Raw genomic sequence first — 15,912 nt, 5'->3', positions numbered from 1 at the left:
CTGATTCCACCGAATACTGGTAACGGAGATCTGTTCTCCAGATGACAGCTCCTCTCTAGGTTGCCTTAGTGATGGATTCAGGCAAGATGTGAAAGTGAGGTCTGGTTTCTGCCAGAGCCTCTCCATTACCTCAAAGGGACATGATGTTGTCTTTCAAATATTGAACTGATTCTTTAAATCAGTGTACATGAGAAGGATTTATGAGGAAGTCAAATGCAACACTAGTCCCTTTTGCTTCCTAATTTAATACCAAACTAAGCATAACAGCACCCACGTAGCAATCCTTATAGCAGAAATTATCAGAGCAAACAGTAATCGTCACAAGTTTGTACAGGAACTAGTGCTTCTTCCTACTGGTATGAGGAAGTGAAAAACATCCCACTGAGGAATTTTGAGCAATGAGTCAAAGGACAGATGCAGTGAAGAACACATACAGAAACCCTAGAAAAGCAGCAAGAGGGAGATCACTGAGACTGCTCTGCCACCAAAGGTGATACCACCAGGACAGCGATGCATGCTTATTTGGTTGAATAGTCAATCAATTAGGAATCAGTTATCTTATGAATAAAAGCTCTGTTTGCTGTGCATGCACATTAAAAATAGTAAAGGAGTTTTAGTCTTCACTTCTGTCTCTGCAGCTAGTTAATGGTCCCATTATAAAACAACTTCCCATTGTAAAAAATCCCCTGTTGGCTCATAACTGAATGAAATTCAGCCATTGCTGTGCTTCAGTTGCACAGAGACCTCAGTAAGACATCGGGGAAGAGACCTATGAGGACAGAATATTCCCCCAAGACACCGCGGAAACCTGAAACAGATGAGGGCTATGGTATTTCTTGCCCGTTGTTACCAGGTTAACCTTTCACCTGCAGGACTCAATGCTTCCATTTGACCAACTTGTGATAAGCTGGAAGTGAAATCATTTTGACAGCTATGAAAGGTCAGTTGTAGAAACAATGCATTTGGTTTAGCTCAGTACTTTACCTATAGCATCTGCTATTAATTGCCATATTAGTGCATCCACCCATGAAGAAAAAAATCAGATTCCTCATTGCAATGGAACACCGGTGATAGCTAGGAGCAAGATGCTAAGGCCAAGAGCCCACATCTTACCACAGCACTTGTGAAACTAGATCCTACAGCTGCAAGAAAAGAATCTGGACGTGATTTTACAAAACTCCTGGGGATGTATTCAGGACATCTGAAATAAAGAGGGAAAGCAAGCTGAAGATGACCTTCCAAGTGCTATTTGCAAGCATTCGCAAGTAAGTGGAACCTTATAGTACTGTGAATGGTACAATCAGGAATTCACATATGGCAAACTGTCACTGGCAATGATTCATCAACCTTTCACTCACAGAAAACCTGACCTCCACTCTATGTGTAAGACCTTGCAGAACACTTAAGTCAAGATGTACTGGGTTTTGTCATGCTTCATGAAGGCACAGTGGTAAGTATGTGTTTAGGTGTATCAGTCTCCCTGCTGGTCTTATCAACACAGGCAGGGGCAGTCCTCAAGAGAGTTAAGATCTGTCAGTTACTTGAAAAACACGGTTGACAGTATCGCGATTTTTCTCCCTCACACAGCAATGAATGTAAATTGTTTGGCACATCCCCAAACCTCAGACATTGCTGCAATAAACTTACAGATTTTCTGTTATTCTTACACACTTACATTTATGACACTTGCACATATCTCAGAAACGTGAAGTCTTTGTAAAGTTACATGGATTTTATGACTAAATTGGAAAAGGTTAGTAACTTCCCAAATGGAAAAGCCATCGGCAAGTTACGCTTGTGGTCCCAAACGTGCAGGCCTTTGAACAGTGATGCAGATGTTTTTCCCACAGAAATATACTTGTATATTAAAAAGGGAAAAAAACCCCATGACATACAGTCCAGGGTCACGCTACAACTCCAGCATATGGCAACGAATAAAAATTTTTCAGCTATACTAGCTTAAAGGATATCGGAATTGCCCTTATTGCCACTGACCTTTTACTAACACCGAGTGCTGATCTGAGCTAGGGTTCAATAATCCCCTGCCACAGAAAATGGCTGTTGCAAAGCCAAAGAATATTTGTGACACCTGATGTAACGAAAAGATAACCAATGGCACATGTGTTCTTTCCAGGCATGGTTTATTGAAAACACACCAAATTGTTATCCTACATACCTGGTTTCTAACAAGCATTCTACTTGTCTGCATTATGGAAAGATCCTATAATAATAATACATTCTGTCATGGTAACATTTGTTCTATGAAAAGCATAATCCACCTTTTTTTTTCCTCTCCATACTTGTAAAATCAAACCATTCTAAGTGTTTCAGTTTATAGTACAGTGTAAATACAATGCAAAATCCCACCAGTCTAAACTACAGAGAGAATGTTGAGCAGTATTACAGAAAACACATTGTTGATTTTTTTATTCTCCTACCATGAAAATTTTAAGGCACATGATAGTTACAAACACATTAGCTACTAATTACCAGTAAGCTTCTTAGTCTAGTTATTTTGTTTTTCTGAACAGTAAGAACCGGATTGGCAGGCCTTGTAGTATCTGCGCTATCTTCCTCCTCACCTTGGACTTCAGAACATCCTACCCTGATGTAAAACTTAAGACAGAAAAAAAAAGGATCTTAATGCCTTACCCTTAAATGCACTAGATTAGTTATTGTACCAATAAATCAGAGAACTTCTCTGTCAAAGATAAGGAAACACCAGATTTTAAGGGCATTAAATAAAAAAAAAAAAGGTTTTGCAAGAAACTGCCTATATAAACACCTTCAAAAACTGTGAGAGCACAACTCCACCCCAACAGCACAAAAATGCTCGCTGAAGTTGTTGGCACACTGTAGTTTTCACTGAGTGGGCAGTCGAACAACAGAAGAGGCTACAACCACTCTAATGTGCCCATTTGGCTTCTGAAGCTTTGCTTACTTAAAGGGTTTAACATGTGCGCCTCTCTCACAGGTAGCTGAGCCTATACGCTCAACTTTAAGGCAAGTAGCAGAAGGTAACTCACCACCTTCAATCTCACGGGACTGCTCTAGGAGTGAAAACTGCTTTGCCTAGCATAAACCTTGCATGCTAGAAAGCATTACTGAAAACTGCTCCTTGGAGCTGGCAAGAACGTACTCATCTGCTGTGCCAAACACACCACCTCTTGCTTTCTTGATGTGTCACTTACAGAAAGTCAGTTCCTAGTCCCCAGCTCGGTGCCTTTTGTGATGCCTTGGCAACAGGGACAAGATTTAGTTTCCTGATCCAGACACACGCAGCATTGGCATGTCTGAGTGTGCAGGAGTGGAACCAGGATAGGCAGGTGTTTTGCCCAGAAGTCGCTGAAGATCAGGACTTACGGCTGCCCAAGCTGTCCTCTGGGGAGCATTTCAAGCTGGCAACACACCTTGAGTTGTCAAGTTGCACTAATGGCTAAATTGCTACTTAACGCCAAGACAGAAACAAAATGTCCTAAAGCCTTGCCTTTCCACGCTCCTCTTCCGATTCCGCACAGGCCGACCAACCTGGGAAGCTGTAACCGCAAGCACAATTGCTCACACGCTCAACAACCAAACCTGATGCTTCTCCAGGGGAGTCCTGACACACAAATGGTTGTGTTTTTTTTAAACCTCCCCAGCTTAGTGAAGATGCCTGGGAGATGTGCAAGCCACATCCCTGGGAAGAAAGTTCTGCAGTAATTACATGCCATCAGAAGTCTCCCTCTCCCCTATGGCATCTCAGCCCTCACCGGTCCATCAATTTTCCTCCCCCTTCTTTAGCAGGAGTCTTGCAACACCGTAATTTCTTTCCACAACCATCCCTCCCACTAGAACTTCTGCAGATAGAAATCTCCTCTACCCCAGCCCTTTACAGGCCAATTGCCTCCAGTTTTCACAATGGAGCCAACATGAAAAGAGAAGGTCACATACCTGAGCCTTAAAAAGCACTGCCTGCCTTTTAGCAGGAGACTCTAGACCCTACTGCAGCTTTAGTCACACACACTGCCACTTCCCCTTCTTTACATACAGTCCCTGCTGCCAAAGTACAACTATTACGGGTTCATCCACCCACATCCCAGAACAGCTCAAACAGCCATTCACACTTGCACCAACAAGGGGAGAGGGAAGGGCAGGTGTGGGCACACATCCCAGCAGTGAGCTTGTGGCCAGAGAGAAAAACGACATGAAATCACCAGACCTGGTTCACAGTATCTTGCTTTGGACTTCAGCTGGTGGGATGATTACACAAAGCAATAGACTCTCATGCAAGTCACCCCCAATCCATTTTCCTTCCCCAGTATCCAAACAGCAGTTTGTTGAGAAGAAAAAAACCACAGTAATGTAAATGATGGGTTATTGCTACATACTTGGGAATCAGTCATTATCGTAAGGCGTGGGAAGGGCAGGGGTAAGATGTGTGATTCCAGGGGAAGTCTTGGCCCATGGACTTGGTATTTGACTTCTTGATATACCATCTTTTCTGCAGTCAGCTCACAACTACTCTGGCTGCCAGGAACACTTACTTCCAGGAAAACACAGAACAGTTTGCTACAATGACCCTGGGCAGCCAATGCCATCTAACCTGACAGGGAGGTTTGCTTATCACAAGATGCAGTGTAAATACGAAAAGGACTTTTGGGGGAAAGTGGGATAGGGTCTGAATTTGCTTCTCAAATACTCCTCAGTGTTTTTAGCCCACTAATGACAGAGACCAAAGCAGATTCCCATCCAGATTTTGTGTGTCTCTGTAGTGTCCCACTGAGAGCCACAGGATATCTGGGATAGGAGTTCATGGACATAATTGGCCCCAGTCACTTTGCTTCCCCCTTCCTGAAGATTTCTCTGTTAACCTCTTGCTGGCTTTGAAATATGTGTACAATAACTAAATCACAAAGTCTTAGCAGAGACTCCTTTCAACAGTCAGGTCTTTATTTTAAGTGAACTTTTGCTCAGACTCCTTTGGTAAATATATGGTTTGAAGTAGATCAGGGACAGACTGACAGCACGGCCCTTCTCTTACACTGTTCTAATCAGCTACAAAGCAGGTTCCATTGCTAATTACTGAACGTTTTTAAAAAAATCCTTTCATATACAAAAAGAATACACCAAGTACATAACCAAAAGTGATATAAAACTCTTCTGTGTAGCTTGGTTAAAAGGGTCTCCACGTATTGGCAGAACAAGTATGAAAAGAGCACCATTGATATAATATACAGTCAGACTATGTATCTGGTTTCATTGCCACACTTAATGTCTACACATAGAGACACACTGCCCCGACACAGATAATCATGGATGTATCTCTTTGCTTCCCTTGATCTGCTGAGCATCTTTGGCCCAATAGGAATCTCATGCAGGTGAAAAAACAAATCTTTGCTATCTTAATTTGCTCCAAGCAACTTCACCTTCCCCAGGATCCAGAAGCAACCACTGCAACATACGTGGAAGATGAGGCTCAAAAAGGGAGGGTGTGAAGGAGCACATGTATCATCCAAATCACTGACAGCTTCTGGCATCAAGTCTTTTTCCCTGAATCAACAAATGCTTCCCTCTCCTGCAAACTACTTTACATGGTTTTGTTAACCTATCCTCTGCACAACAATATATATATATAGATATATAGATTTTTTTAATTTATTTATATATATGTATTCATGTCAAATTTTTAATATACTCAAGAAGATACAAAGCTCTTGGTACTTCCTTTTTTTTAAAACTTTTTAAATTTTTTTTACAAAAATTTTCGATGTTTACTATTACAGTAATATTTTGGGGGAGGTGAGGTTGTTGGATATTTCCCCTTTTTAATTACAAAGGAAATGGCAGGCACTGAAAACCGCAAATGATGCTTGCTGGATTAAAAAAATGTGCTTTCCAGTCACACCGTTTTTAGGAGCTTGTTTAAAACTAAATGTGGCAAAGAACAGTGGCAACCAAATAAAATCAGCAAAAGTCCTCTGATGCTACTGGTGAGACATTTGCTTCCTATTCTCATCTGCTGCCCTCCCTTGACCAATGCCTGGAGAAAATCAGTGATCTGAAGTTGTTTAGTTCACAGCATTACCAGATACCGGATATGTAGAGTATGTTCTCGTGAGGTGAAAATTCCTGCTTACACAAAGCAGGCCCTGGCATCTTAGAGGAGAGCTGTTGCACACAGGTGATTTTCACACCAAATGAAATATGTAATCTCAAAACAAAACCAAAGGAGCACAGAAATCATGACAATGACTTAAAAAATGCCAAACCAATTCCTTTGTGGCATTTTTCATGGGGATCTACAGCCCAAAGCAAACACTGATCCAACAGTGATGAATTTACCATCAAATGTAAGTGACAGACCCATCTAAAATTTATAGCATGTTCAAAGTAAGACATCCCACAGAAAAGCTCCTATTTACTTCCAATGTGAGAACAGCTATGGCAAAAGAAATTGTTAATCATCATCAATACAACACTGGTACATTTAAAATGTAAAAAGCTCCTTATTGCAATCTTTGAATAGAATAAGAAAATAAAAAGCCAGCCAACTCCATTTCTCAGCATAGATTTCTGAACCAGGGACACTGAAACCTTCAATAAACTGCTTTTCAATATGTGGAAATAAAAACAGAGCCATTACAGAATTCAAAAGGCAGAAGTATTGTACACCAGATTATAATGATAATATAGCACTGTGATTTATATAGCTTACTCTAAAAGCAGATTATACAGCTTGCATCAATTTTGTCATCGACTCTCCAGTTCATTCAACCAGCATTTAATAGTTTTTGTTCTGCATTTTCTCTCTTCATTGAAATCCAAGAAACCCACTCAACATTCCTGCACTTTCTGTGGAAGTAATAAAGAAAACCTAAACATTTTTCAAAAAGCCTTTAAAAATGTTAAGATTCACAGTTCAAAAGAAATCCCCCAAAACAAAAAACAAAACAATGAGCCCCAAACCAGAAAAGTGCTATTATCTTCATGGCTACACCTACAATATTATTTCAAATACTCTGCAGTTTCTCTTTCACTTGTGAAGCTGTCATCTTTGCTGCCACATGACCTTCACTTCACTTATCATACTTGGCACCATCCACATCTAAGAGTCGCATAAGAACGCAGCTAGCTAGATGGAAGCTTGGATTCTCTTTTCTCGCTTGCTTGCTTTCTTCTTGCAGGAGTGGGAGGGAGGGGGAGGCGGTGGCTATTTCTGGTGGGAACATAACTGAGTTAAATAGCAAATCGTCCTGCTGTAAGGCATGGTGCTCCGGGGTTGGCAATGGCAGTCAGCTGTGTTTTCTCCCCACATCCTCCTAGAATCTGCAGCCTGGTCAGTGATGCAGCGCCCTCCAAATCTGAATGGCAGTGGTGACTGATGAGATCCTGTGTGTCGATTCAATGTTTGCTTCTCCCCCTCAATTAAAAAAAATGTGGTTGGACTCTAGCCCTGCAAAATAAAGTCAAAACCAATTAATACCAGCAAGTAACACGACCCAGCAGCAGGAGAGTGACAGAAAATGCCAACCTGTCCTCTGTATATGGGTTCCTTGAAGTGTAGGACTGGGAGAAAATGAGCAGAGTTCATTTTTTGAAGCCTGTACCCCACCTGTAAGCCCTCACTGCTCAGAGGAGGAGTGCAGGAGTTAAGTGTACAGCCACTGCACACATACATTTATCTCTGGCCCTTCAGCTGAGCCCACAAGGCTGACCACGCAGTGCTGACCAGCTGTGGGAAGCCAAGGGTGCTAGGGTCTGCTCCACTGGCAATGCTGACAGACTGCTCTGGGCAAGGGTTTCCAACCCGGGAACAGAAACAATATGTAAACACTTAGTACGTATACTAGACTCTTAAAAGAAGGAGGAGAAAGAAAAAAATCCAACATTACCCAAAAACATACAAAAGTTTTCTCTCTCACTAATTCAAGTGATTCCAGCATAGAATTATGGGGGCGGATGATGCTCCAATGTTTTGGAATTTAGGCCTTTAAAGGCCTATTGTCCACTGGGATGGGAAAGCTTCCCAGTTGCTAAGATTTTCCTTTAGTCATAGCCAGGGGCACAGAACCTGCCATTCCAAACGTAGCATCACATCTGATGGGAGTGCCAGAAGGTATAACCAGGGTAGAGGGCTGTCTAGCAAGACAGCAGGAGACAGATTAGCAGTGGCAGGAGTGAAGAAAGGCCAGTGACATTACTGAGGAACTTGGCAAGAGGCAAAGGCAGAGAACTAGAAAGGAACAAAAAGGCACCTTTGTTTAGCAACAGGAAAAAAAAAAAGAAAAGGAATTGAGAAGTGGGAGCTGTGCGTCAACGTTTATTGTATAACTAAAATTGTCTCTCCTTGCAAAGTAACTTGTGTACAACCAGCAGCTTTCCTGCAGATGGGCAGGGCCGTGTAATTCATGGGAACCTCGGGGGACATCCATAAATAGTCAAGGGTATGCTTTCCTTAAGTCTCAGGCTAATCCTTATAATGAGCATAGAGGGAGAAAAAAATAGTTGGAAGCAAGAACACGCTATTCAAATTCATTCCCATGGCCTAACAGCAGAAATCTTTCTCATTTCAGCTGACAACCAATCATTCACGATATTAATTTTCAGCCTGGTTATCTGACAGGCTATTTTTTTTAATCAAACGGTGGTGTTTGATTGCATTTCATTAAAGATAACACTGAATAATATAAACATCACCCTTTTTTCAAATGCATTTTCATTTGTCTGAAAGGACCCTGTTAGCAGTTAGCCTCGAAGAGATTCCACAGTGATACAGATCATGCACAAGACAAGTTAATCACTAGCACCAATTACCATTAAAAGGACCTACCATGCATGCAAATTAGACCCAGGAGTCAACAGGCTGGGGTTTAATGTCACGGGCATCCACCAGATTCACCGAAGCCCTGTTACTCCTGTTAATGTTTTTCCTATTTGTGTCATTCTGCAGCAGAGGGTGAGGAGTTAAAGGCAAAACAGAGCGGATTAATCAAACAAAACCACCAAACAAGTCAGCTTAAAGGAGCACAAGGGAAAATTAGTGGTAGAGAAAGAAACAAGATCAGCAAAGGCACAATACTGACAAAAGCATCTGCAACAGCCAAAAGGCCACACTTCCCTGCCATCATTATTCACAATTCTTGGCCTCTCTTGAGCCTCAGAGCCATGGTTATCAAAGAGGTCACAAGTCAGAAGACCCCACAGATATATTTCTGTTTCACAGCACACGGAGAAGGATGAGTAGCAGCTACTCAGCCCTGCCCTGCTAAGGGGAGGCAGAGCATACCTTTGACGTGTACAGCAGGCTGGATTCAGGTTACCCTCTGTCTTTAAAACCAAGAGGCAGCAGACTATGGGAGAACTCATGGTCAAGGTGGAATGTTTTTTCTCTTTACTCATTAAAGCAAAGCAGCTACTCACTGAATTCTGGGTTGTGCTTCGCTTTAGGCATACACTGGAGTTTGGGCTGCTTGATGCAATTTTGAGAGAGTTGTATTAGACCACTTCAATGAATTCAGAGTGGCAAAAATAACAAGTATTTGTTAATTTTCCTGGCTTAGACTATTTTCCATAGAAAGACTTTTTCTGTCAAGCTCCTACTGAGCAACAGTCTTATGTCACTTAGTGCATCCATTCCCACTGCACCCTTGCGGAACAAATTAGAACTGTGATGAGAGAACTAGAAAGTTTATTTTGTTGACACTGGTTCCGGCAGGGCGATCTCCTGCCACACTAGAGCAGGGCGGCACACTGCATGACTTGAGTAATCAGCTCAGTTTTATCAGTTCCAAAACCAAATGAGGGAGCACAACCACCTCTACCAAAAATTCTAACTGGGCAGCCTCCAACGGGGTGCACCTATAGCCAGAGCCCGCAAATTGAAGAGAGTGGTCTGTGCGTAAAAAGATGCCCAGACGCACTGAAGCCATTCTGCAGGTACACCTTCACGGCAAGGCAGGGCATAGCAAAAAATGCATGACCAGTAAAGTTAATACAGGCAGACCAATGCAGCAGGACATCTTCCTAACGCATCATCTATAGAAATATTTTTCTACAAATCACATTTTTATTTCCCTTGTTCAATAACAGTGGGTTTTCTTTCCAATTGACTGAAGTTTAATTGTTTCCACTCAACATGAATCACCTGGATCTTCTGGTATTTTCAGCAACGCACTGAAGGTTATTAAGGACAGCCTTCTACAGACTGAATCTTCCTCCTCCTCCTAAAAATTACTTCCCCAGGGGAAACCAGAAGCTTGCTTTGAGGCCAGGGAGAACTGATGGCCACAGCATTATCAACTTTGTAAAAGGTCTACTGAAAAGGTACAGCAATGCAACAGAAATTACACAGAGCCTACTAAGTCACATTTGCACACAACGCACAATACAAAGAGCTTTGTGAAGATTTATTTTCTTTTTAAATTAAGAAGTTGTCTAAATTTGTTTCTAGAAGGCACACACATAACTATGCATGTCTTTCCCTCCCTGGCCCATGCCCATAGTCCACCATCAGGACTGTGAACGAGTGTTGCAGAAACGAACACTGTTCACCATACTGCTGCACAGAGCCACACAGCATCACACCTACTTCTCATGGTGAAAACAATAAAGCAGGGCGACAGTTTGAAGTGACTATTCTCAGAACAAAGTCTGAGCACAGGACTGGGCTAGGAAATGCTGCCTGGACAAGGGTGACAGAACAAACACTTTCTATTTTTACAACCTCATCCATTTACAAGAATATAGCAGTTGCCTGCATTTGCTCTTGCACTGGAAAGCAGCAATTTTTTTTGTTTCTAGTTAGCCAAGTGCTAAGCTACAAAACAGCGCCTTTATCTAAAAAATAGAAAAAGCCCTTTAGAGCCCCCTGGTGAATAACTACCCTACATTTTTTGCTGAGGACACCAGGCTTCCTTTCTTTCAAGGGCACTAACTAGCATTCAGTGGCTAAGAGGAAGCTCACTTTTAAAGGTTCTTTCTCCGAGGCATCCCCTGTGTTATCACTGGTTTTGTATTTGCGCTCCTTGTCCCGGTGATCAATGGTGGAGTACCCATCTGAGGAGAAATAACATGACAGTCAGGCACAAAGCACAAATAAGAGCAGAAACGGAGCTGATGCAAGCAGAATTCTTCAGCAAAGAAACGGGGAAATAAACCATCACGATCCAAAGATGCTGGCAGCCTGCTTTTCACATGTGCTCCAGCTCTGAAATTTCATTTTTACCAGCTTAAAACAAAATAGAAAACCCTTCTTTTTATATCACTGCCAGATGCTGGCACTCATTAGCAAGCAGCACTGTTTTCATCCCAGCCTGCTGCACTTTTTAGCGTGCCCAAGGAAAGCAGCAAGTTGTCATCTCATGCCCTGAGGCTAATGAGCTCCAAATTCAGCCCAAATCTTGTGTTCCTTGCTTAGCAGCCTGATTAATTGGCTGTGTTCATTCTCTGAATGCTCTGCAGCATGTTCCCACTCTTCCTGAGCCTGACTACTAGCTGGACATGACAACAATTTGGAAGAGTCCCCTTCAGAGCACTGAGAGAAAGGGCCTGTCAAGTTGGAAGAAATCTTGATGCAAACCCTGCTGTGCTTGGACTGTCTGTCATTACCAAGTAGCACCTGTTGTTGCTTTTTCTCCTGACAACTAAGAAACAATATGAAAGCATGGTGAACACATGGAAGAGAAGTGTGAGAAGGTTTTATAAAGAAATGGCACTAATTATTTCAGAACCTTTGCTTTGAATCATTGTCAGCCAATGCAAATCTTAATTTATCTTCCTGAAGCATCAAATTTCCCTCATTATCAGTGACAAATAGATCCTCTCCTGCTCTGCTTTGACAGCATTGTAATCTGGAGTAAATGACACTCAAATTTATAGCTCCTGTAGGCTTTTGTTTTCCCAAGCGTAACTGAGGGATCATTAATGTTTTCATGTCCTGACAAACTGGGTTCTTAGAATACCACAAGAAGGTTTTACATGAACTGTCAAAACGCTCCTCTTGGTTTATTACTTGCCTGCAACAGGTCATTAAGAAAAAGTAAGTAATGTTTTTTGCTGGGTTCCCATGGCATAAATAGGCACTGTTTGCCCACATGACAGAAGCACATACAACTAGACTGACTTGTACCAAACACAGCTGCAGAGCAGGGCCCTAAATGACGTTTACGCTGGCCACAGCCAGCAGTTTTAAAAGAGCTGTAGTTTTCCCATATATCTCAAGAATCCCAAGTGCACACAGACCTGCAATGAGCACCTGAACTAACACATATCTATGACATCGTGGATAGTAGCGGATTATTTAACCATGCTGCCTAAAAATAACTACAGAATTTTAAGAGTTATACATGTAGTACACAAATGTTAAAGCATGGAAATAACTGCTACACAGAGCTTTACTTACAGCTATTTGTTGACAATGAAGATGCCTAACACTCTTGGCTATTCCTTTTGAAGAAAAAAGAAAAAAAACCTAGAGCCTGCCAACTGTACCCAGCTACCTAGCCAGCATTTGTGGAGGAACACATGACCAATAACCCTCCTTCAAATGACAGGCATGAATACTGCCAGTAAGTCATACCCTAATCTAAAGATTCTTCATTTACTGAGGAGTAAGCAGCTCACACAGGTGTGTATTTAAATGATGAAAACATGCCAACTTCCCAAAAAATCAAATTCACAACAACTGAGTGGTAGCTTATTACAATCTAATATTATTTATACTCACAATGATGTAATGGATCAATTTGCATTTTTGCACTTTTAAATTAATTGCCAAGATACAAAGGAAACATTTAACCTAACCCCAGAAAGCAACAGCTACTAAGTGAAGTATTGCAGCTGTGATACTTCCCAGGGAGCAAGGTCGGACTGTAATAAAAAAAAAAAAAATATTAAAAGCAAACCAGATCTTTAATACTACTAAAAAACCTAAAAAAACATGCTTACCCAGGACAGCAGCAACAGGTAGATCATGCTTTTAGTCAGTGACAATAATTTAACAACAAAGAACAGTCAAGAACTTTGTTCTTCGTATCTTAAGTTCCAACATATTTTACAATTCATACTGTCACCCACTGTTGCATGGTCTGCATGCTAACGGTGCCGCACACACCAGCTCTGCTAATGGATTACGTGTTTCTGAAAACCACAGACTATGCTATGACTCTATCAAGATAAGCAGCAGCAGATAGGAAGTTCATGATCTGACCTAAGAAAAAAACAAACCTTGAAGGATGCTGCGTCAGAGAAGTAATACCCCAGTGCTCCAAGGACCACAGCTTTCTGAAGAAAGCAGAAAATACTGCTTCTCCCATGTTTAAGATTCATTCTAAAAAGCGATCAGAATTAACTCTGTTTCTGTGGCCTAAAGGAGACCTACACAGATCTTACTGCTCCAAGGTGTAAGTGTGTTATTCTCAGTTAATACAATCCAATGTACAGGCAAAAGCTATATTGGTCAATAGAGGCATGTCCCATTCTTGGCTTGTTTATTCCTCTCTCAACTTTCTGCTTGTTGTCTTCTGTATTGCTTCACTGACCACCTCCCATTCACTCTGCAGAAACATTTTTACGTCATCACAAATTACAGGACCAAATGCCTGCCAAGTGTGAGCCCATCCGTGCCCTCACACACCTCTCAATTTACAAAGATCAAACGTCCAGACCCACCAAAAAAGGTGAGGAGGAGAAAGGAAAAGTTCTGCCTGAAGATGGTCATGTAGGACAGGGGCATCTGAACTGTGTGTCTCTGGTCTGAACAATTTTCAACCTCCAGGTGCTCTCATCTGACTGACTGTAGCTTAACTGAGGCACAGATACAGTTTTAGAGAACTCACAAGTCTGGCATACAGCCTTGAGATCACAGTTCTGCTGCTTCTACAGACAGCTCAGGGTCACAGCCACCCTCAGGCAGCACTGTGACAATAAGCATTGATGATCTTCAGAGTACTCGCTGCAGAGCCACTTGGTTGAAGCTGATAAAGTCTGACAGACCTGCACCATCTCTGCACGGGGCTGTCTAGCGCATCCCATGGTAACTCATAATACATGTTTTCTTCCACCTCCCAGGCCCTCCCATTGCTCCAGACAACAGGAATTTGACTGGTCTAGTACTGCCAGCTGATAGGGAACGTATCTTTCTGCCGCCCTAGCCACACTGATAGTGAATTACTTTCCTTTGTAGAGAAGGATGACCCCCACAGCATTAGCAAACGAGCCAATACCAATAAGCAATTTTCTTTTTGCAATCTTGAGAAAGAGTCCATGTGGGTAAACAGTAAAGGCCTAAGCACCAAGACGACTGAACCCTGACAAAAGAAGGCAACAGATAAGCAGCAGACAGGTGCTGATGTTCTGGAACAAGCAGTCTTGTACGCTGCAGAGGAGCAGGATAAATACTCTGGGCTGGAAGGACCTGGCTGAGTGGATGGGTACTTCTAACATGCGTGAGGCACAGAAATCCACTGAATTCTGCACTGGCACGCTCTAACATGTTTGAGGCAATTACAGTTCAGTACCAAAGCAGTGCAGCAGAAAGACAACTACAGAACCCAGAAGTATCCGAATTAAAATGAAATGGACAACACAAAGCTGGAGACAGGTGAGAATTCCCTAAAAGACAGTGAACAAAGTAGAAAGATCTTCGGACAAGTGAAGTCAGAAAGAGAGGAAGGCAAGAGAAAACCACACAATTGAAACCAGGGCACAAGACTTTCTGCTATAAAAAGAAACAAAAATACAAGCTGGGATGCAGAACAACTTTCTCTGGTACTCTGTAGTGCACTTTATTTGCAAATGTAAGTGAGGCCAGTCTCTCCTGGAGGCTCAACGTAGCCTAGTGTGGACTATGTGGGGATAACAGAGCTGCTTACTGGAGGTACAAGCCCAAGAGGACTGCACATTGATATTCTGCTCTGTATATCTGCCAGTTCACTCCAGAGTTGAAAAAGAACAAAGCCTCCAGAATACAACAGTGCACAATGAAGTTAAAATCAGAAAACACAGTCTAACTCCTCATGTAAATATGCCCATAAGACAAAAAACATATGGCATTTGGAAGAGTCTCAAGGCAAGAGATTAAATACTAAGTTGTTATTCCACTTACTTGGAATTAAGAATAGTAAACGGGATAAATTAATTTAGTCCCTTCTCAGCTGACCTCTGAAACAGCACAAAGTTAGAGTACTATTGGAGTTAAAAGGCACTCAAGAGCTGGGGTCAGGAAAACTTGACAGATTTTATCTAATAGTGATAAAAAGATGGGGGAACAGAACGGCCTAGAGAATCTGTCTGATATTGTACATTTACTGTTAATTTGCATTTCCTTTTGTACTCAGAGCCGTATCAGTAACTCCTGAAAGCATAAGGCAACGATTAATACTGAGACTATAAACAGTCAGCACTGCCCATACTGCAGAACCTGCTAGCACACAGCTATCCTGCCAGGCAATCTTCTCTGAAGTTATTTTCTTCCATTGTGAGAACAAATGTTTCAGTGTTCCCTTAGGCAAAATACATATGGACAGTTGATTCATGGCAGGTGGCATCTCATTTTTCTAGGAATACAAAAGGTAATATATACCTGTTATTTTAACTTCTGAACATGCTTGGCTTTCAGTTTGGCTCTAACTTGCCATTTTTTTCAGCTACGATCACAAATAGCAGTGTATCAAACTGTTTGATTTGGAGGTATTAAGATAAATATTTAAATAAAAATAACGTCAACTGGAAGAAGTAAAGCAAATTCCCAAGAGACACAGCACCTTTATCTACCTCAGTAAAGAAAAAAAAAACCCTGTACAAGCCTTAAACTACAGAGCTTATCAATCTCAAAGCCCTTCATTGACAGCAGGTGGCTGTTCTCAGTCTATAGGAAAAGCCAGGCTTGGCTATATGTAGGTAAATTAAAAGTGGAGCCAAGAATATTACACA

General features: G+C 41.8%; 1 protein-coding gene across 14 annotated transcripts in view; it reads right to left on the bottom strand.

Moving 5' to 3' along the window:
• Positions 1-2,124: 2,124 nt before the first annotated feature.
• The window catches only part of ARVCF (ARVCF delta catenin family member), a 290,084-nt gene continuing 276,296 nt past the window's right edge, over positions 2,125-15,912 (bottom strand). For 11 of the 14 annotated variants that reach the window (XM_055703658.1, XM_055703748.1, XM_055703669.1 and 8 more), the window contains 3 exons: positions 10,946-11,037; positions 8,813-8,926; positions 2,125-7,435 (listed from right to left, as the gene is read on the bottom strand). In XM_055703658.1, coding sequence (XP_055559633.1) covers positions 8,825-8,926; positions 10,946-11,037 — 194 coding nt within the window. In that variant the 3' untranslated portion in view covers positions 2,125-7,435; positions 8,813-8,824. The remainder of the gene's footprint in view (positions 7,436-8,812; positions 8,927-10,945; positions 11,038-15,912) is intronic. The other 3 variants (XM_055703691.1, XM_055703754.1, XM_055703762.1) reach the window with 1 other exon arrangement.

This window comes from Falco cherrug, chromosome 1 (genome assembly GCF_023634085.1).
Source record: "Falco cherrug isolate bFalChe1 chromosome 1, bFalChe1.pri, whole genome shotgun sequence".
In the NCBI taxonomy this organism is placed as follows: domain Eukaryota; kingdom Metazoa; phylum Chordata; class Aves; order Falconiformes; family Falconidae; genus Falco; species Falco cherrug.
Note: the sequence above shows the minus strand (reverse complement) of the source record. Positions and strands in the feature narration are given on the sequence as shown.